Source organism: Sardina pilchardus, chromosome 19 (assembly GCF_963854185.1).
Source record: "Sardina pilchardus chromosome 19, fSarPil1.1, whole genome shotgun sequence".
Classification (NCBI taxonomy): Eukaryota; Metazoa; Chordata; class Actinopteri; order Clupeiformes; family Clupeidae; genus Sardina; species Sardina pilchardus.
The window spans coordinates 541,401-565,000 of record NC_085012.1 but is presented as its reverse complement, the minus strand read 5'-3'; the positions used below and the strand labels follow the sequence as shown (position 1 = coordinate 565,000).

General features: G+C 47.1%; 1 protein-coding gene across 1 annotated transcript in view; it reads right to left on the bottom strand.

Annotated features, from left to right (window-relative positions):
- Positions 1-23,121, bottom strand: part of vstm2a (V-set and transmembrane domain containing 2A) — a 31,420-nt gene extending 8,299 nt beyond the window's left edge. Inside the window, exons 1-4 of the mRNA XM_062521654.1 lie at positions 23,046-23,121; positions 22,009-22,175; positions 7,895-7,903; positions 228-278 (exon numbers count right to left, since the gene is read on the bottom strand). Of these exons, the coding sequence (XP_062377638.1) occupies positions 228-278; positions 7,895-7,903; positions 22,009-22,175; positions 23,046-23,121 (303 nt within the window). The remainder of the gene's footprint in view (positions 1-227; positions 279-7,894; positions 7,904-22,008; positions 22,176-23,045) is intronic.
- Between the last annotated feature and the right edge of the window lie 479 nt (positions 23,122-23,600).

The following is a 23,600-nucleotide window of genomic DNA, read 5'->3' as shown; positions in this document are numbered from 1 at the left end:
GTGTGTGTGTGTGTGTGTGTCTGTGTGTGTGTGTGTGTGTGTGTGTCTCTCTCTGTGTGTGTGTGTGTGTGTGTGTGTGTCTGTGTCTGTGTCTGTGTCTGTGTCTGAGTGTCTCTGTCTCTGTGTTTGTTTGTGGATTGCATCCAAGCAAGCATTACAAGCAAGTACTTGAGACAAGATTGCGCTGAGCTTTCGAATGCCTTTAAGGGGTATGTGAATGGACTTACACTTATCTTGGTTCCTTCATCATCTGGGTCAATTTCCGGTATGATGTCCATCTGAAAAACAGACAAAAGCCAACACTTGCGTGAGAAAACAGTAGGCTAAATCCCTCTTTGGGTCACAAGTAAATTAGCTCATCTGTCTTGAGACACTTTCTCAAACAATATTGCTGTGATAGTTTGTGCTTATGAAATGCTTGGCAAGCATATAGATGAATTTACGCTAACATCTCTGAACAATAACCAGTGGAGACAAAGCCTTTCTACTGTGCAGCCAAGAGACGCAGAAGAGGAGAAAAAATAGAGAGAGAGAGAGAGAGAGAGAGAGAGAGATGTAGACACAACAGGGCAATATTTCATGTTAAACATGCTAAACCGCTAAGCAAAAGCTAAGCCTTTAAACAACCACTTGGGGACAAGACTTTTCATTGCCTCATTCAAAGCATCCAATTAGACAACATGCAGCAAATAAACGCTAAAAGTCGAGCACAGCACACAACAGGATGGGGCTACCCATATCCACACGCCGTGGTCCAGCCCATAAGCCCAATATCAAACACAGCACTCAAAGCCAATATCATAAAGAAGGCATTGATTTTAGCGGACATGATTTATTTATTCTCTGCCGATTGCCAAATGGGCTCCATGCCCGGTCCAGACTTGCTGACTCTGGGATGGCATGGCGTGTGAGATGGCATGAGAGAGGTGGCATTGCCTCAGGGTTTGCCCACGTGTGAAAGAGATAAAAAAAAACGGCGGGTAGCGTGGAACAGACGAACGGGCCGCCACACACACACACCAAGACGGAAGTCGGGAGAACATTTCCCACAGCATTTCTCCGGCGCTTATTCTCCGACTCCGAGCGAGCGCGGCGCTCACGAGGACAGAGCAGCCCGGGAAGCACTCCGGAGATTCCGCCGGGGAACAGGAAGTGGCGTATGGAAGCACTCCAGAGATTCCGCCGGGGAACAGGAAGTGGCGTATGGCGTGACATATGGCGTGGGTCCCACGCGGATACAGCCTGCGCTGCCTAATATCGCTTTAATCCCCAAGCAAGTCAAACATGGGCATTACACTGCAGTTATCTCTTGCTATGATTCATAGCTGTTTTGTCCACATGAGAAAAGAAATGACAAAAGGGAGAGGCATCTTGGGCCGGGGGAAGAGAGGGTGCACTTGAAGCTCTTTTGGAGAAGCCTCCAGCAGACTCCAGTGCCCAAATATTGGAGTTTCTTTCTGAGTTTTATCTCAATGAAGTGTTGCTTCATTAGAGCACCCCCCCAAGCTCTCGCTGTCCCTAGTTGCCTTTCACAGCACATGCTTTACAACCACTGATAGCTCAGAGTGGTCTTTACATCAGCAGGGCCCAGCAATGCCCAAGCAGTCTTTAAATTCATTTTATTTCCTCTTTCAAGACTCGCTTGAAGTTTTGAAGACCCATGGATTTTCCCGGATTGATTGCGAGCGCCGGTTGAATATGTGAGTTGATGGCGCGTCTGATTTATCATTCCGTCAGTCAGTCTTGTTTTGCGGCAGCTGTCCTTTCAGAAAGGGCAATCTATTCGTCCCTGACAATCAAAACGGGCCCGCCTCGTCTGTTAACACATCACACACAGTGTAAGATTGGGCCGTCGAGGACATGTGGCCAGGAAGCATCAGAGCCCTCTCCAACCTCGGCGGGGAGGTGTGTGTGTGTGTGTGTGTGTGTGTGTGTGTGTGTGTGTCTGTCTGTCTGTGTGTATCCTCGGTGGGGATGTGTGTGTGTGTGTGTGTGTGTGTGTGTGTGTGTGTGTGTGTGTGTGTGTGTGTGTGTGTGTGTGTGTACCCTCAGTGGGGATGTGTGTGGTGGGGGGTGCTTTCCTGATAATAGAGAAGGAAGTTTTTTTTTTTACCCTTGAATAAATCAAATGCAATCACTGGCCGTCATTGGCATCCCTGCCTCGGTGCTCTGATGGAGCTCTGGTGGAGCTTGGTCAAAACACGTGCTTTAGAGACGGTTAAATGAGTTAAATTGACCCCTCTCTTATTCAGATAACACAAACATGGCACACCAGATGGGTCAAGTCAGAAGTGTTTGTGACAGATTATTAATGACTTTTAATGGTCAGTTTCATGACAGCTTTCCTGATGTCTGATACTACAATACAATACTATGATACTCTGATACTATGATACAATGATACTATGATACTATGATACTATGATTAGCAGCCAAAGCAGAGTGCCACAGCATGTGCCTTTAAAAGAGGTGTGAGGACAACAATGGAAACACAACACTGTAACAGCATTACACAGAGGCTGGCACAATTCATAAGAGAACATGGCACCTCACATGCAGTTTGGGGCACAATTATGTCGCTTTGGACAAAGGCCTCAGCTAAATAGCACAACCAGAACCATAACCATAACGATGAAGACAAAAACTCTAGACAAATTCCAAACATGACATGAGCCTGAGAGAACATGGAGATTCTTTCTCTCTAATGTCTGCTCTTCGCTGGACATCCTGTGGCCAAGCATCCCCAGTCCAAGCATATGGACTGAGCTCTGGCCAAGCACATTAGGCTCTTTAATCTCGGACAGTGTGTGTGCAATTCTTAGTCGTTTCACATGCCACACACACACGTACACACACACACACACACACACACACACACACACACACACACACACACCACACACACACACACCGGACCAGAGAAGCAGGGTGTTCTCTTTGCTTTCTGCCCAGTGCAAACGCAATTAACTTAATTGTGACCTAATGAATTTCCAATGGATGTCCCGAATCTTGGCAATCAACAGGCGGTTCTATTGGCAGTCTAGCTCTGCCCTGTGCTAACACTGGTCATACAGTAAACACCAAGCCGTCTTAATTAAATAAACTCCCAAGTCCCAATTTAGCTCACCTATCTATCTATCTACCTATCTATCTGTCTATCTATCTATCTATCTATCTATCTATCTGTCTACCTATCTATCTATCTATCTATCTATCTATCTATCTATCTATCTACCTACCTACCTACCTACCTACCTACCTACCTATCTATCTATCTATCTATCTATCTATCTATCTGTCTATCTATCTGTCTGTCTGCTTGTGTTTTTGTCTGTCTGTAAGTGATGTGTATCTCAGTCCTGTGCAAGGCATGTGTCTGCCTGGCTGGCCATCTATTAGTTGGTTTGTTTATAGCTTTGTTTATCGCCCTTATTGTGCTGCATCAGTCCTGAGCAGCGGGTTCCCAGACGCAGTGGCCCCAGCATAACCTGCCCGAATTAGTGTCTCATTGTGGGGGCTCATTGTCTGTGTGTGTCTGGCTGGTGGGCTGGCTCTCTCTCTCTCTCTCTCTCTCTCTCTCTCTCTCTCTCTCTCTCTCTCTCTCTCTCTCTCTCTCTCTCTCTCTCTCTCTCTCTCTCTCTCTCGGCGGCGCTGGTGATCCGGGCGTTTGATTGTGTCGGCCACCCCGCCCCTCCACCCTCCATTAGAGCTGAAAACCTGGGCTCTGACACGGCATCATTCCTCACGCCGACCCAAATTGACTTCTTGTAAAATGTGTCCCGCAATTATTGTGCATAATGCAGCCGGCCGCGGGGTCGCGCATACCAATCGACTGTCGGGGGAGAAGAATGGCGTCATTTATATTGAAATATAGGCATGTCTTTGAGTGGCTGTGACCGGGTCACGCGATTCATTATGATTGAGCCTCGTCTGTGGATGGGATGAGACACTCATGGACCTTGTGAATACCACCTATACAGCACTGCTGCAGGATGGCAGGAGAGCATATTGAGCATTTTGGACGGAAAACATTCCAGAGCATGTTTATGTCCATAGAGTGACAGTAAGTCATTTGCGAGAGCAACTGACATGCAGATAGGATCATGTGTTTAAATGTAGGAGTGTAATACACCTGTACACACACAACCACACACCCACATACACACAGACACACACTAGTTATTTCTACACACTCAAATGTCAACATGAAGCTACACCGAGTTCAATGGGTTTTTCAGAGCTACTTGAAGAGCAATGGTAGAACTCAAAGCAAAACCATGAAAACACACATCAATTACCACCGAGCTCAAGCCACACAGTCCCCAGTCACAGAGTCGGAGTGCTGACACACACTGTTCCCAATATGTCCGTCTCATCATCAAGCACGTGTTAATTACCAACACCTAACACACCTCACCTGTCCAGGAGAAGTGGAGATTTATAGAGAAAGCCATCACAGAACAAAAAATAATTTCCCTTCTGTTCCATAAATCTATAAACCAAGCAACAGTGAGATTTTGTAATGAAGCGAATAAGTGTTGTGATATCATAGCAGTGAACACCTGGGTTCACAGACTAGGCTTGCTTACAGACAAACACCGCCACGTGGGAACTAGGTCTCATTGATTAAGTCTTGTTGTTGGATAGATGAACAAATAAATAAAGAGCACTCTGAAGCCTGGGCGCTCCCACTGGCTCTGCTTCCACAGGTTATTTATAGTGCAGATGGGCCTGTGTGTGTGTGTGTGTGTGTGTGTGATGGGCCTCTACAGAAGAAGCAGGTCAGCGTGGCGCTGTCTGGGGTGGTGCTCAGATCCAGGAGACGCGGCTCTGTCACAGGCAACGGGCATCCAATCAAACGGCCTCGCTGAGTTCCGCGGGGTCTTGAGGAGTTGTGTGCGCAACGTGCGAACAAAAGCAATGTCCATCTCACTTATTGAACGGCACGAACCAAAGAGCATTCGTATTCATCAGAAATAAATAACTAAATAGAAGAGAATACAAAACATTTCTAAAAAATCTAAAACATACCAAATTAGTAATTACCCTTTTTGTAAAAACAAATTCCTCAGCATGAACAGTGAAGTCAGCACACCAGTCACATGTTCTATTCACCTTTTTTTAAACAGTCAATTTAAATTTGAAAGACAGCGAGAGAGAAAGAGAGCAAGAGAGAGAGAAATAGAGAGACAGAGAGAAAGAGAGAGCAAAAATACACATCTGCAAACTGTGCTGCTCTGAAAGGCTTGAATAAAAAATGGCTAGAGACGAGGCAAGGTGAGCAACCTTCACACACCTCAGTGCAATAGAGGCCAAGGAGACTTGAAGTGCTGGCAAAAAGACTGCTTAACAAATTGGCCCTACGCTTCAGCAGCATGAGCTACAGACACGGATGCTCAACAAAGAGGGCTCTGGATCCAGGTGTGCTGTATTCTCAGTCCTGACTGAGTTCTGGATTCTGGATCCAGTTGTGCTGTATTCTCAGTGCAGAACCGTGTTCTGGATTCTGGATCCAGGTGTGCTGTATTCTCAGTCCTGACTGAGTTCTGGATTCTGGATCCAGGTGTGCTGTATTCACAGTGCAGACCCTTGTTCTGGAATCTGGACACAGACCCTTGAAAACACATTTCCCTTCATGAGCCTAATCAGTGTGTGTTTTTATGCAGTCTATTAAGAGCACTCCTGCAGTGCAGGAGAATAGCAAGCGGCCCAGCAGCCCACAGGGGCATGTCACACATAAACCCGTGATAAGTCAAAGAATTGGCACCTAACTGTCACGCACTTAATGGTCTGACAGCGTTTCAGCAATGCAATGGCTCTAAAAAAAAGCGCAGGCTCATTTTTAAAGCCATTATCAGGACCATTTGCCCATTTGGAGAATGGACATCAATGAATTACTGTTCACTACTATTCTTTGTGCAGGCGCAGGCAGCTCCTGTACGCTATCACACGCTAGCAGCCAAAAGCCTTTGATGCCTCCATGTCATTATCAAGGTCACGGCACGCAGCCGCTTTGATGGACGAGGATCAATCAGCATATCATCTGTAGGACAGCAAGAGAGATTCAAATGAGGGACTCTGCACACATTTGTGTGGAACATGCTTGCTACATAACAGGGCATTTCAGGGCCTTAAGTGACATCAAAGTGATTCGCAGCACAAAAGTGCGTACTCTGCCCTCGAGTGCCTGGGTGGAAATGTGTATAATCTAACAGACGACGCAGCAGCAGTGTGTGTGTGTGTGTGTGTGTGTAGACGTGTGTGTGTGTGTGTCTGTGCGTGTTGAAATGTGTATAATCTAAAAGGCGACGCAGCACTCGCCCACTGGGCTGCTCTACCGTTGTGTCCTTCTGACTGAGAGGAAAAAATGCACTATTGAAATCGCAAGCTCCCTTTGATTTGAATGACAGTACTGTACATCCATGCTGCTATTGGGGAATCACAGAAGAGAACAGACATGACGTTAATGTATAGTCTAGACCCAAGAGTACTGGGTGACAACATTAATGTACTGACACATGACGTATACAGTACATACACTATCACTTTACACAGGCCATATGATGAACACGCATCATCATATATGCTAAATGGAAATATGTACATAGAACTGCAGAGCCACTATCAATTCAATTACATTACATTTTTTATTTCTATAGCGCCATAACTTATGAATATGTCTTGAGGCACTTTGGAGAGCTTAGCCCCCTCAAGCAAGAAATGGGTAAGGAAACCCTCCCCTTCAGCAGGTGGAAGCCTCCAGTGGTAGGTGGGGTAGGTAGGGTAAGTGTGTGTGTGTGTGTGTGTGGGGGGGGGGGGGGGGGGGGGGGGCTATCTGCCCGAGGCTGGCTGGGTGCATCATATCATAACATCAATAACCAACAGCAACCTGTCAGCCTGGAACAGCTGCTTCAGAATCAGAATACAGAATCAGAGTGATCTTCTAGGAGTAATATTATAAACCATAAGCCCCAATGAAACAGCGTGCACGCACACACACACACACACACACACACACACACACACACACACACACACACACACACACACACACACACACACACACACACACACACACAAAATCATCTCCTTAAAATGAAGGACACTGCAGACATCCTGTTCATCCTTTCTCTCGCTTTCACTGTCCAGTTACTGACCTCATCTCATCAATGGACCAATCAGCCTTCAATTACCACTCTCATCACTGGAGCGCATCATTTCCAGCACATTAAACACGCACCTCACTACCTTTGTTATTTCCCATCTACAAGCACCTCACTACCTTTGTTATTTCCCATCTACAAGCATCTCACTACCTTTCTTACTTCCCATCTACAAGCATCTCACTACCTTTCTTACTTCCCATCTACAGTACAAGCACCTCGCTACCTTTGTTACTTCCCATCTACACGCATCTCACTACCTTTACTTCCCATCTACAGTACAAGCACCTCACTACCTTTACTTCCCATCTACAAGCACCTCACTACCTTCACTTCCCATCTACAGTACAAGCACCTCGCTACCTTTGTTATTTCCCATCTACAAGCACCTCACTACCTTTACTTCCCATCTACAAGCACCTCACTACCTTTACTTCCCATCTACAGTACAAGCACCTCACTACCTTTACTTCCCATCTACAGTACAAGCACCTCACTACCTTTGTTACTTCCCATCTACAAGACACTATAGAATAAAGTGACTAAGCATTTCGTGCCCTGCCATTACGAGCCCCCTCAGTCAGCTCGCCACGAGTGCACTGGTCTGCTTCAGCGTTGCAGTGTGGTGGACACACAGACAGATGGACATGCAGACAGACAGACAGATGGACAGGCAGACAGACAGGCCGATGCTCTTCAGTAGCCAACAGGGACTCTTGAGTGATTGATACCTGCGGCGGCTTCAACCAGGGATCTGGCTCTCTCTGATGATTGACAGACTGAGATGAATTCCTCTCTCTCTTCCTCTCTCTCTCTCTCTCTCTCTCCCTCCCTCCCTCTCTCTCTATCCCTCCCTCTCTCTCTCTGTTCCCCGTCTGCCTCCACCTAAAAGTGACTCAGCAATAGCTCATTTCCCCTCCATCTCATCTCGTCTGGAGACAGCGTAAGAGGAGAGAAGAGGAGAGAAGAGAAGAGAAGAGAAGAGAAGAGGAGAGAGCAGAGGAGAGGAGAGAAGAGGAGAGAAGAGAGGGGAGAAGGAGAGGGGAGAGGGGAGAAGAGGAGAGAGGAGAGAAGAGGAGAGTGGAGAGGAGAGGAGAGAGCAGAGGAGAGAGGGGAGGAGAGCAAAAGAACAGAAAAGAAGAGAGGAGAGAAGAAAAGAGAAAAAAGAATAGAGGAGAGAAGAGTAGAAGAGGAAAGGAAAAAGGAGAGGATAAGAGAAGAGGAGAGGAGGGGAGATGAGAGTGGAGGAGAGAAGAGCAGAGAAGAGGAAAGGAGAGGAGAGGAGACTCACAAAACCCTGTTTGCCTAATATAATGTAGGTGCCTGCTTCTCACACACTCCATTCCCTCTCTCACACACACACACACACACACACACACACATACACATACACACACACACACACACACACACACACACACACACACACACACACACACACACACACACACTCCATCCCCTCACATACACACACACATTCCATTCCCTCTGCCTCTCACACACTCCATTCCCTCACACACACACACACACACACACACACACACACACACACACACACTCCATCCCCTCACATACACACACACATTCCATTCCCTCTGCCTCTCACACACTCCATTCCCTCACACACACACACACACACACACACACACACACACACACACACACACACACACACACACACACAGAAATATGAAAACAATTCACTTTCTGCTCTGGAAATGGACACACTTGTGCATGAATAACAGCCGTTCCACAACTCCACCCTGGAAATCACCATACACATCCCTGCCGTTACTCTACCCTGCACATCACCATGCCGTTACCCCACCCTGCACATCACCATGCTGTTACCCTGCACATCACCATGCTGTTACCCTGCACATCACCATGACGTTACCCTGCACATCACCATGCCGTTACCCCACCCTGCACATCACCATGCTGTTACCCTGCACATCACCATGCCGTTACCCCACCCTGCACATCACCATGCCGTTACCCTGCACATCACCATGCCGTTACCCTGGACATCACCATGCTGTTACCCTGCACATCACCATGCTGTTACCCTGCACATCACCATGCTGTTACCCTGGACATCACCATGCTGTTACCCCACCCTGCACATCACCATGCCGTTACCCTGCACATCACCATGCCGTTACCCCACCCTGCACATCACCATGCCGTTACCCCACCCTGCACTTCACATATAATTATTCAGTAATATACTATAATCTATCATATATTTTCTAGGCAGTACACTATCATTTCTCATGTAATTACTAATATACTATAATTTCTCCTATATTCACTAGGTAATTCACTATCATTTCTCATGTAATTACTAATATACTATCATTCCTCTATATTTACTAGGCAATACACTATCATTTCTCATGTATTTACAAGGCAAATACTTAACGGTAAAAGGGACGGTAAAAGGAAGGGTTAACAAAAACTCTACCAGAACACACAGTTTTCAGTGGGCGCATTGTAATTAGGGGTCTCCATTCATGGCGTCTGCTTAGGCATATTTACCAGTGTTTCCAAATGACAGTCATGGCGTCTGCTTAGGCATATTCACCAGTGTTTCCAAATGACAGTCATGGCGTCTGCTTAGGCATATTCACCAGTGTTTCCAAATGACAGTCATGGCGTCTGCTTAGGCATATTCACCAGTGTTTCCAAATGTCTCCCCCTCATGGCTGACTGCCCCTGGCTATGTAATGGTACATTCACACACATATACGTACACACACACACACACACACACACACACACACACACACTCACACAAATATACGCACACACACACACACACACACACACACAAACACACACGCCTACACATACACACACACAAACACACACACACACACACACACACACATACACATACACACATGCAACATGCACACACACACAGAGAGAGAGAGAGAAAGAGACAGAAAGTGAGAGAGTGAGGGAGAGAGAGAGGAAGAGAGCGAGCACTGTGTCTAAACCATGTCAGCCATATTAGCATAGTTCTTTTTTTGTCGGTTCCAAAATAAATGGACTAAATAAAGGCTCTACTCTTTATCCTGGATGAGACCACATCTCCATAATCCCCTCATCCCTTGGGGCCCTCGCCCAGGGCCATCTTGGGGATCTGGGGATACCTGTCTTGGTCCAGCTTTTACATTTAAATCTCTTCCGAGGAAAATAAGATTCAGTTTTCAGTGTGAATAACAAGCCCGTAATGAAATCACGCCAGTGACAGATGCTTGATGTTAAGTGGCGGGTGAATCCCTGATGCTGATATCGGTATGCTGCTCGTGCGTGCCTCAGCATCAGGGGTCTACAGCAGCAGGTGAGATCCACAGGCAGTGGACTGGAGAGACAACAAGGACCACAGGGAACCATGCACACATGGAACATGCACAAGCCTGATCAACAGAAGGAAAACACTGTGTCCTTGAGAGATCCCTTGAGAGACTAGTGTGGTCAATCAAATCAAAACCAGCAGGTCAGGCAGCCTACGGTAGTTACTGCAACAGGATGAATCAAGATGAATGGCTCGTCAGCCTTGTCAGCTCAATCAAAGGCACTAACAGCCAAAACAACTGGAATAAATGGCTGATACACTGAATAAAACAAATCACAGAGTCAGAAGGCCTAGCCAACTGCAAAAATAGACAGCCTCCTCAACTGTAGGGGAAACAGCGTGCCAGCCAAGCTAATCAACTGAGTCACAACAGGGAGCCATAATGTATGTTATGCCAAACGTAATCAAAACAGCATGCTTGCCTGGCTACTGAATTGCGTCGGAAGAAAATTGTCCTACACAGTATAGAGTGATTGTGTGACTTTCGAGACAAAAATAAGCAGAAGATTAGCTGAAGCGATTTGTCCAAATGCCAGCACATCTGAAACCCATTCAGCAAGTGCTCCAATATTTGCTCATTGCCGTTTGTGTAGCACAGATGAGCATACAGTAGAGAAGCATACTGTAGGCCCTGTATGATCTCTCAGTGAAGTGGCCAAAGCATCTCAGGGACGACTACAGAAAGTGCTTTTAGTCAGAATTGCAGTAATTTGATTCTGAATAAAAGACCCTGGAGCTATCCAAGATATGCAAACCACACACACCCCTGTTTGAGTGGTACCGAGGAGGGGGCACATTTTTCTTAGACAGCTTTGAAACAGCCCCTTCTACCTGCAACAGATGCCTTCAGATTGTATCAAAGTTGTGTTCCAGAATGGAATGCACATTTCAACTTTTCATTCAACCTTTATTTATTCTCGGAGAGTCATTGAGGGTAGCCCTCATTTTCAATGAAGCCGAGATCTTGCCAGTGCTTAGAAAGGCACTGGTGTGATTTCATGACCCTGATCTCAGCTCAGATCAAACACTGTAATGTATAATACTACAGACCATATCACAATATGTAATCAACACAATAACTATCTAGCAATACATCAGGCGCCATAACATCCCCACGCACAATATCTTCCAGACACGGGTTGCAGCGGCAATTAAAGGCAAAATTGATATGCTTAATCAAAACAGTGTGACAGTTCCATTACTGCAGAATGTGCTAGCCCTTTCGCCAACGCCACCTCTATTTTTCGCATTCTCATTTCTAGTGGACGGAGGGGACAGAAAGAGAGCGAGAGAGAGAGATGGGAAGAGAGAGATAGAAAGGGAGAGAGAGAGAGGCAGAGAGATAGAAAGAGAGAGAGAGAGAGAGGGAGACGGCCGGGGAGAAAGAGAAAGAGAGGGAGAGAGAGAGAGGGAGACGGCCGGGGAGAAAGAGAAAGAGAGGGAGAGAGAGAGAGAGAGAGAGAAGAGGGAAGGGCTTCCAGCTGGGGGTCAAAGTCATTGCACTACATCAAAGGGGCCGTCCGGCGCTTAATCTAATCAGACACTTTTTATGTCTGGACGCTCATCTGCCTGCAGGCCCTCAGCACACAAGCATGGCGCCCCAACTCAACAGCAAAAAGCATGGCGCCCAGCGCAACACACAAGCATGGTGCCCCAGCTCAACACACAAGCAGGGCGCCCAGCTCAACAGCTCAACAGCTCAACACACAAGCATGGCGCCCCAGCTCAACACACAAGCATGGCGCCCCAGCTCAACACACAAGCAGGGCGCCCCAGCTCAACACACAAGCATGGCGCCCCAGCTCAACAGCTCAACAGCTCAACACACAAGCATGGCGCCCCAGCTCAACACACAAGCATGGTGCCCCAGCTCAACACACAAGCATGGCGCCCAGCTCAACAGCTCAACACACAAGCATGGCGCCCAGCTCAACACACAAGCATGGCGCCCCAGCTCAACACACAAGCATGGCGCCCCAGCTCAACACACAAGCATGGCGCCCAGCTCAACAGCTCAACACACAAGCATGGCGCCCCAGCTCAACACACAAGCATGGCGCCCAGCTCAACAGCGCACAATTGGCTCCTAATTCACCGCCCTGCACGCCACACACACAACGGCCATCAGCAGGTGGTGCGGGGGGTGGGGGGGTGGGGGGGGGGGGGTGGTGGTGGTGGTGTGATATGATGGGGGTGGGGTTGGTGGTGAGGCTTTGCAGAGCATCATCTTAGAGAGAATATGAAAGAGTGTCCCCCAACAGCAGGGGATCCAGCCCCTTCAAATGGCTACATCAACGCCTCCCATTCTCTCCCTCTCTCTCTCTCTCTCCCTCTCTTTCTCTCTCTCTCTCTCTCTCTCTCTCTCTCTCTCTCTCTCTCTTTATCTCACTCTCTCTCTCTCGTTTTTTTCTCTCTTTCTCTCACCCTCTCTCTCTCTCTCCCTCTCTTTCTCTCTCTCTCTCTCTCTCTCTCTCCCTCTCCCTCTCCCATTCTCTCCCTCTCTCCCTCTCCCCCTCTCTCTCTCCCTCTCTTTCTCTCTCTCTCTCTCTCTCTCTCTCTCTCTCTCTCTCTCTCTCTCTCTCTCTCTCCTCTCTTTCTCTCTCTCTCTCTCTCTTTCTCTCTCTCTCACCCTCTCTCTCTCTCTTTCTCTCTCTCTCTGTCTCTCTCTCTCTCTCTCTCTCTCTCTCTCTCTCCCTCTCTTTCTCTCTCTCTCTCTCTCTTTCTCTCTCTCTCACCCTCTCTCTCTCTCTTTCTCTCTCTCTCTCTCTGTCTTTCTCTCTCTCTCTCTCTCTCTCTCTCTCTCTCTCTCTTTATCTCACTCTCTCTCTGTCTCTCTCTCTCTCTCTCTCTCTCTCTGCACCAATCTATAAATCTCTTCCTCCCGGTCGGTGGTGATGGTGGTGCCGAAGACGAGCACTTCCGGCTGTAATGTGATTAGGATGACGACAGGCCCCTTTGAGATGTGCTTCCGGCTGCAATGTGATTAGGATGACGACAGGCCCCTTTGAGATGTGCTCCATCCATAGCGAGTGGCAGGCACTTGATGAGGCAATAAACAAATGTGGGTTACACGCCAATTACAGTAAAGCCACCACTGTAAGCGGACACGAGGGTCTGACTCTGACACCACAAGTTTCACTCTTCAATTCGGAACACGTCATTTCTCAACAAGAACACTTGTCCTGAATTCACAGAGTCCCGGAAATGTCTCACAAAGCAAGAAATACAGAAAGCAAAAGATAGAGGAAAAGAAAAAAATACCCGAAAAGAAAACCGGTAAACTGTGAGAGTTATTTTAGCAAATACTTACTTTCTGCAAATAATGTATAAACCCCTGAATGTATATTGTATGTGGACCAGTTCCTTCCATGCTAACATGCATGCATCCATGTTTAATCTCCAGCAACAGCAGGTGTCAGAGGAGGCCATTTTCTCCAGCGCCCTGGAACCAAGTCAAGCAGCCTGGAGATTCCTCTGGTGGCAGCCACCCATCCTACTGTACACACCCATCCTACTGTACCAATGCAGCCACCCATCCTACTGTACACACCCATCCTACTGTACACACCCATCCTACTGTACACACCCATCCTACTGTACCAATGCAGCCACCCATCCTACTGTACCAATGCAGCCACCCATCCTACTGTACACACCCATCCTACTGTACCAATGCAGCCACCATCCTACTGTACACACCCATCCTACTGTACCAATGCAGCCACCCATCCTACTGTACACACCCATCCTACTGTACACACCCATCCTACTGTACACACCCATCCTACTGTACCAATGCAGCCACCCAGCCACCCGTCCTACTGTACCAATGCAGCCACCCGTCCTACTGTACCAATGCAGCCACCATCCTACTGTACCAATGCAGCCACCATCCTACTGTACCAATGCAGCCACCATCCTACTGTACCAATGCAGCCACCCGTCCTACTGTACCAATGCAGCCACCATCCTACTGTACACACCCATCCTACTGTACCAATGCAGCCACCCATCCTACTGTACACACCCATCCTACTGTACCAATGCAGCCACCCGTCCTACTGTACCAATGCAGCCACCCATCCTACTGTACACACCCGTCCTCCTGTACACACCCATCCTACTGTACCAATGCAGCCACCATCCTACTGTACACACCCGTCCTACTGTACACACCCATCCTACTGTACACACCCGTCCTACTGTACCAATGCAGCCACCCATCCTACTGTACACACCCGTCCTACTGTACCAGTGCAGCCACCCGTCCTACTGTACCAATGCAGCCACCATCCTACTGTACCAGTGCAGCCACCATCCTACTGTACCAATGAGGGAAACTGTCCTGATGGGAGTCAATAACCACTTCAAGGGCCAAGAAGAAAAAAAAAAAAGAAAATAAGATTTTTTTCTAGCCTGCCCATTTTTTTCTTCTTTTTCTCGCACTTCAGATGTCCTCAAATTGTGTTAAGTGTTTTCTTTTGTGTGTGTGTGTGTGTGTGTGTGTGTGTGTGTGTGTGTGTGTGTGTGTGTGTGTGTGTGTGTTTGTGTGTGTGTGTGTGTGAAAACACTCAAAAATACATGTAGTTGGTGCAGCAGTCATTTTCTCATGGAACCCCCCCATCCCACACACACACACACACTGCCCTCGACCCCCCCCCACCCACACACACACACACACACACACAGCCCTCGACCCCCAAAATAGACAATATGCAGAACTGTGGCAGGACCTGCTCCATTAGTGTCCTGGTGTGGAACATCAAACGGGGCCGCGGCGCGCACTAATGATGATCACACACACACACACACACACACACACACACACACACACACACACACACACACACACACACACACCCTCAGCCCAGCGCCTCCAGCCTGCAGAGCACGCCGCCTCACACACACACACACACACACACACACACACACACACACACACACACACACACACACACACACGCCCTCAGCCCAGCGCCTCCAGCCTGCAGAGCACGCCGCCTCACACACACACACACACACACACACACACACACACACACCCTCAGCCCAGCGCCTCCAGCCTGCATAGCACGCCGCCTCACACACACACACACACACACACACACACACACACACACCCTCAGCCCAGCGCCTCCAGCCTGCAGAGCACGCCGCCTTTGTTCTGAGAACGCTGCTGACGTCACTCACTCACACACACACACACACACACACACACACACACACACATACACACACAGCCTGCTCCGTCATGCACAGGGAGGCCGCTCGCCGTGGACTTGTGTTTGGCTGACCGGTGCAGGTTTGCCCGTTTGGCTGTGTGTACTGTGTGGACAGGATCAGCTGGCCGGCCCCATGGCCAAAATCAGGGCATCAGAGAGGCCACAAATAATGCATTGCACTGCATTCCCACACTACAGTATTTCAATATATGAGCACTACATTCCCATACTATTTCAATATATGAGCACTGCATTCCCATACTATTTCAATATATGAGCACTGCATTCCCATACTATTTCAATATGATGATTACTGCATTCCCATACTATTTCAATATATGAGCACTACACTCCCATACTATTTCAATATATGAGCACTGCATTCCCATACTATTTCAATATGATGATTACTGCATTCCCTTACTATATATGAGCACTGCATTCCCATACTATTTCAATATATGAGCACTGCATTCCCATACTATTTCAATATATGAGCACTGCATTCCCATACTATTTCAATATATGAGCACTACATTCCCATACTATTTCAATATGATGAGCACTACATTTCCATACTATTTCAATATGATGAGCACTACATTCCAATACCATTGAGAACTACTGTACATTCCCACTACATTCCCATACTATTGAGCACTGCATTCCCATACTATTTCAATATGATGAGCACTGCATTCCCATACTATTGAGCACTACATTTTTATACTATTTCAATATGATGAGCACTAAATTGCATTCCCATACTATTTCAATGATGAGCACTACATTCCCATACTATTTTAATATGTTGAGCATTGAGCACTGAATTGCATTTCAATACTAGATGAATATGCTAAGCACATTGAGATATGCCATTTCTACTACTACTTCCATATTCTGACAGAATACATTTAATTTGTTGCTCATTTTGGGGTTAGGGTTAACAATAATGCCACACTGTAGACTGCTTTGCCCTTTGTCTAATAAAATTTCACAGACATAAGTGAATATGAAATCTCTTTGACTCTTATTTTGGACTGTATACATAAACCTCGGAGTCATGTGTGTGTTTTTGCTCGTCTTTTATTTTGGACTGCAATAAGTTAAGCTTGGTGTCATGTGTGTGTGTGTGTGTGTGTTTGTCCGTGTCCTCTATTTGCCTGGTGTCCTGAGTGGTGTCATGGTATTTAAAGGTGTAATTGCTATGCTTCATTGGCTTTTGCTCCTGGCAATTCAGCCCAGTGACTCATGCCGCAACAGCAACCAAGATGCCAGCAAGGTGAAAGTTCACCAGCAAACATCATAATTAGAAGAAAATGGGCCTTTCACAGAGCGAAGCAGACATCTGTATGAAAATGGGCCTTCCACAGAGCGAGGCAGACATCTGTATGAAAATGGGCCCTTCACAGAGAGGGGGGGGGGATCTTTATGCCAGAGAGTATTCGTGCAACACCAAGAATGTGCACTGATTGCTGTTAAAAGCACCTACGTGACTAAACTAAATGGCTTGGATCATGCATGCCCTCCAATAGTACAGGTCTGCAAACACATTAACATACACATGCATATCTCGTTTCCATTAGCTTGCACACCCGCACGCACACACACACACACACACACACACATATACACACACCGACACACCATCAACCTGGCTATTAGTATGGCTGACAATACCAGTCCCACAGGCGTAACAGGGCTTAAAGCATATGGCTTCCACAGGGTTGAATGGCTCAAATCACAACACATGATCAAACGCGACCTACATTTAGATTCTATTAGCGCCCAGGCTCAAGGTCCTTCAGCTCTGTTCTATTACAAGAGTCCTGTGGGACTGAGCCACATACTGAGAATCTGTACCTAATGACACCGTTGAGTTACAAATGCCCTCGCAATTCCCAGATGCCCTATAAAAATGCACAGGTATACATATATTGCTTTACTTATTGCCAGGCTGGTCATACCCTGTACAAGGGCACTCAATGGCAAATGTTAAATCAATAGCAGCTCTCCCTGAGACTTCAGGAAAAAGTTCTACTGGATACAAATGGTGCTTAGAAATGCATACTAGGTGAGGAAAACATCCAAGCCATCAATTCCAGATCTGCTCAGCCCAAAGACATGCTTTGCTGCAGCTCAGGAGGTGGATACACACTGAGATGGACCTAAAAGCCTACTACACCGACCCAAGACTTTTTTATTTCTTTAAATATAGAAACACTTTTCCTTCAAATCAGCTTAGAATGCTGCTGTCACACTGAGCAGGCCCTCCACTGCTGCACACACGCACACACGCTTAGCCAGCCAATCAGCCGTCGGCTACAGAGAGCCGCCGCCTCCAGCCTCTAGTGACCCGCAGGACAGCGAGCGACAGGTTGTGCAGAGTGGACAGGCCTGCTCGTTAGTCATGTCCGCCGCCGGACTCCTCTCTCCGACTCCCTCTGGGCACGCTCCGCAGATAGGGAGCGCTGGTGAGGGATCCAGGCCGCCCGCGGAGGGGCCCGGTGGTCTCTGAAACATCACATTGATTACGAGCGCCTCGGCCATAATGAGACGGGAATCGATCAGGCCGCAGTTTTCAGGGCTGCCCGTTCTGTCCACTCTGGTGGCTAATGTCTGGCCAATTGTCAGAGGAGAGGAGAAGCCGGGGAAGTCTGGGGGGGGGGGGGGTCCCAGGGGGGGCTGGACAGACAAGGAGGGGGAGGAGGCGGTGAATGGGTTTCACTGGCTGGGTCGTCCAGAAGTAAGATGTCTCATTCCACCATGGAGATTTTATAAATGAGCTGCTGGTTTATACGTGTGTGTGTGTGTGTGTGTGTGTGTGTGTGTGTGTGTGTGTGTGTGTGTGTGTAGAGCAGGTTCATCTGGCCGCCTGCTTGGGGCACGGTAAACTCATTCTCTCTTCACAGAATAAAGTCAATAAAGAGCCGAAGAACATACACAGAGGTACATGAATCAGCAAAGTACTAGTGCCACGTTTATGAACTGAACAGGACTATTTCATATTAAAGTCTATTCAACACCATGCTTTTAGAAGGTGAAAAGGTTAAAACAATATGCCACACATTGCCGGCTTTTGCAAATATCAATATCTTGTTTGGCCTGACAAAATGAATGCTATTCAAAACATCTTCTCTTAAATGAAACCTTCAACAGAAGAGGCACGCATGCCTCTAAACCATTGACTTATTTTGGAAACAGTGCTCCCAGCTGAATGTAGCCAGATGTAAGTGGGCTATTAGGTGTGCGTCTGCTCTTAGCGCAGGTATCATGGGCACATTAATAGCACTAGATGGGCTCGAGCGCTGCATTTCAGTGGCTCCTCAGCCCCCAGTGGCAATCTGTGTTGCTTTCTAAAGTGTGTGAGCGCTAATATGCAGCAGAGTGTGTTGCTTTCTAAAGTGTGTGAGCACTAATATGCAGCAGAGTAATTGTGTGGAAGAGGCCCCCACAGGTGGAGTGCCACGCGACCCCACGCCACGCCACGCCACGCCACGCCACGCGACCCCACCCCACCCCACCCCACGCCACGCCACGACACGCCAGGCTGATGTATAGAATTACAGTAAACATAACAAGCACCAAGGAAGCAGCAACACATGGTCCTTGGGGAGCGCTGGGAGAGAGACAGAGCACATGTGTCTGCACGGAGCAGAAACTGAGTTTTTGTCTGGATAAGTGATTCCAGGAGGCCGGTAATATAAAATACAGTGTGTGTGTGATGAATGGCACTGCAAGCGGTGCCTGCTGAGCTAATCCAATAGGGTTACTTGACCCCCGGAGTGTTCAAGTGTGCATGACAATGGCACGGAGGATGAGATTTTATCAACTGTCCATCACTGTGACTCATAGATTGTCCGTCTGAGGGCTGATGGGAGCTGCTCCCATGCTCCACCAGCTAGCACTGCATACTGTACTGGAGGTGCTTTGAGGAAAAGGATGCCACTGTGTCTGTAATGCAGGGCAAATGTGCATCATATACTGAAGATACTTTTACAAAAGAAACAGATCATACACACACACACTGTGTCTGTAATGCAGGGCAAATGTGCATCATACTGTATACTGTAGATACTTTTACAAAACAAACAGATCATACACACACACACACACACACACACACACCACCAACACCACCACACAAATGCTTAGAATAAACCATTTTGACATTTTCTCCTGATGAAGGCTATTATACTGAAATGTCTGGGCATGTTTTAACTCAACGGCCATGTAAGATTAAAAGAAACTTCCCTCGCAGTCTCTCCACAACACAAGGCCTGCTGACATGACCGTCCCCTCCTCTCCACCCATCACAACTGTGCAAAAACACCTTGAACAGAAGAGCTAACATCTCCCACTGCACTGAGTCTCTTGCAGCAATCATTAAAATCTCTACACTGGTCGAACCGCTCAGTCCCTTAAAACCGTGATTAGAACCAGACATTGATCTGACAAACTGCCTCCACAGTCTTATGCGTGCAATGTCTACATCTGAGCTGAGACATGGATTTCATGAGGCTTGATGTTTGGGGTGCACCATCACTTGACATGAACTAAGCGGAGCTGAGCTGGACTGCTAGTGTGCTCAGTGCAGTTCAACAGTGGTGCCTCTGACACACACACACACACACACACACACACACACACACACACACACACACACACACCTCCCCATGTCATGACTGCTAGTGTGCTCAGTGCAGATCAACAGTGGTGCCTCTGACACACACACACACACACACACACACACCTCCCCATGTCATGACTGCTAGTGTGCTCAGTGCAGTTCACCAGTGGTGCTGCTGATGCACGCACACGCACACACACACACACACACACACACACACACCTCCCCATGTCATGACTGCTAGTGTGCTCAGTGCAGTTCAACAGTGGTGCTGCTGATGCACACACACACACACACACACACACACACACACACACACACCTCCCCATGTCATGTCAGAGTTAATAGAGCAGTGAGGACAGGTGAGACCCCAGCGTGGGCTTTCACACGACGTATCAGCAACACACTGACCCCTGCACACACTAAGGGCTCCTCACTAAGATCTACTGATGTTGCGTCACAATCATCTCCACAGAAATTCATCTCATGCGTATATGGAATCACACAAGTAACCCAGACACCTCAGCTGATCCCCCTCTCGTGTATGGTCTAGCAATACGCATGATCTTAACATAAGGTATAAAATATGCTTCTCATAATGACATAATATGCTTTTATCACTTAATCTTACAGTAATATAGGCTAACCTATGTCCATCTATCTATCTATCTATCTATCTATCTATCTATCTATCTATCTATCTATCATTCTATCTATTATTATGATTATTATTTTGTACTGGTATTACATTGATATCTGTCACACATAGGCCACAAGTGTCAGCTATTGCAAATGGAGGCACACACATTGCATTGCAACAGCAGCAACAAGTTCTCTTTCCGCCGAGATGGAGACGGATAGCCGGGATCAAGGCTGCAGCAGCGATATGTGACATAAGCGACAACAATAGGCCCCAGCCACTCGGAACAGCGCGTCCGTTCTACACAAAGCAGCATGTTTTCTAGATTGTGATGAAGAGGAACATTCAGTTCTCTGATCTACTTCAGGTTGAATGAACTGCAAAACTTTACTGAAATGTCTTCCGACGACTGTAGAATTCATGGAATCTAGTCGCAGGCAGACAAAACACAGGCTGGCGACTGATTTGCAGCGAGCTCACAATAAGCAACAATCAGGCATTGGAGTCGCAGGTTTCCTCGTTGATGGTGGCATTTATGTATGCAGGTATGTATAGGGGATAAAAAAAAAGGTGAGATGACGATGATAGTGGTGCTGTGTATTTGCGTGTGTGTCTCTCTGTTCGTGCGTGTGTGTGTGTGTGTGATTGTGTGTGTGTGTGTGTGTGTGTGTGTGTGTGTGTGTGTGTGTGTGTGTGGCGGGGGGGGGGGGGGGGGGGGATCAAGAGTTACGCTATGATGGAAAGCTCACGGACACAATTTGGCAAGCCTTTTGAGCCCGCTGCATTGTCATGTAAGTACACCATAGCACAGTAGGCTGCATGCTCATTCCGAACACAGCAAGACGTCGTGTGATGCCACGCGCACCAGGTGCCACGCTGAGCGGCTCGATGCACATTTGACGCACTATGAAGTCGCACAAAACATGTAGAAACACGTCAGAGCCACGGTGTGCCAGGTAGGCTATTCTTATTTAAAAGTACCCTACCTCTGTGGCTGTCTCTTCCTCACTGTCGCTCGGCTCCTCCGGCGCTCTTATGAACCACCACTGAATCTCCAAGTACACCGAGGCTGTTTCGCTCTGAAAGGCGCACTCCATTTCAATGTTCTGCCCCACTTTAGCAGTCATGTTGGCGGGGATCTTGGTAAACCTTCCTGCAAATACATAAACATACGTCAAAGGAAACGTCAAAATACTGAACCCTGCAGCTTCATCACGAGTCCGATGATGATGAGAATTTGTTGGTAGCCTGTACACCAAAAGATTAAGCACAAATACTGTTGAAACTATTATAGAAACATTTAATCCGCGAAGAAAGTCTTCAGCATTTCGGGGAAATTTACTTGTATGTGTTCTGTTACTTGCGATGAAAAAGGTAGATGTAAAGACATATCATGCGTTTGAGGAAGACGAAAAGCAAATTCGTGCTTTTATAATCGTGTGGCAGATCTCAAACTTCACTTGAATTAATTTGAAATGTCTTCAGCATGATCAATTGCGACATAAAATATTTTTGTTTTCCGCCCCGCACTCTCAGCGGGTTAACCGAATGAGCTACTTTGGCGGAACTGTCCTTGGTCCTGAGCAATAGCTGCAGTCCCACAATCGAACTCCATTTCTGCAGATCCCCTACTTGAAATGCAAGTCGCGCATGCAGGCTCGTCGAAGTTATTCTTTTAGTCTAGATTACATGCCCTCTTCTGGTAAACAATTGGTATGATTTAAAACACCAGCTATAAGTCTGACATTCCGTAACATCCACATCACAATCAACAGTTGAGCCTTTCTTAGAAGATGTCTCGAATATTTTTGTCTGTTGCAGCCACTCCATCGAACAAAACGTGTTTAAAATGTGAACGATTCTCTATCTCGGTATCAAAAAGGCAACCGGGGAGTCTCCGAACATTGAAGCCAATATCGTTTCGGGTGGCGCTCCCCGTTTTAAAATTTTAATCAGTTGATTTATTACCCATATGGAAGCAAGTCGATTTAAAACAAAATGACCAGTTAGTCAGTTTGCTTACCTTGAAGAGTGAACCCCATCTGGACACACAAACCAGAAAAGAAAACAAATCCAATTCCGTCATGCAAGGTCCACATCATTCCTCTAGTGATATAAATCGCATCAGCCAGAAAAAAAACAACAGATTTCCAAAGTTGCTCCGCGATTTAAACAGATACCAGGTGAACGAATTTTGTTATTGAATATCGAGTAACAACCATACTGAAACTGTGGAGGGTGTTTTTTTTTTATCCTCAAGTAGTCGAAACCAAAGGCTTTGCGAGACTCGCGACTATGCTGTCCCTGCAAGGTGCTGGAAGTATAATAATAGGCTCTATCCGCGCTCTGGGTACGTGGTCGTGGCTGTAACGTCAGTGCGCTGCTCTCTATTGCGTGCACACAGAGGCTTTGCACAAAGCTGAATCATTACAGATAGACACTTGCTCTCTCCACAAGTGAAAAACCTCTTTTCTTTGAAACGTTATTTTTAAATTCATGCCTTGCAGTTGATTTGTTATTGTCGTCATAATTAATGTTTTCGTGGTTAGTTTCACTGAGAGTTGAGCAGTAAAAATAG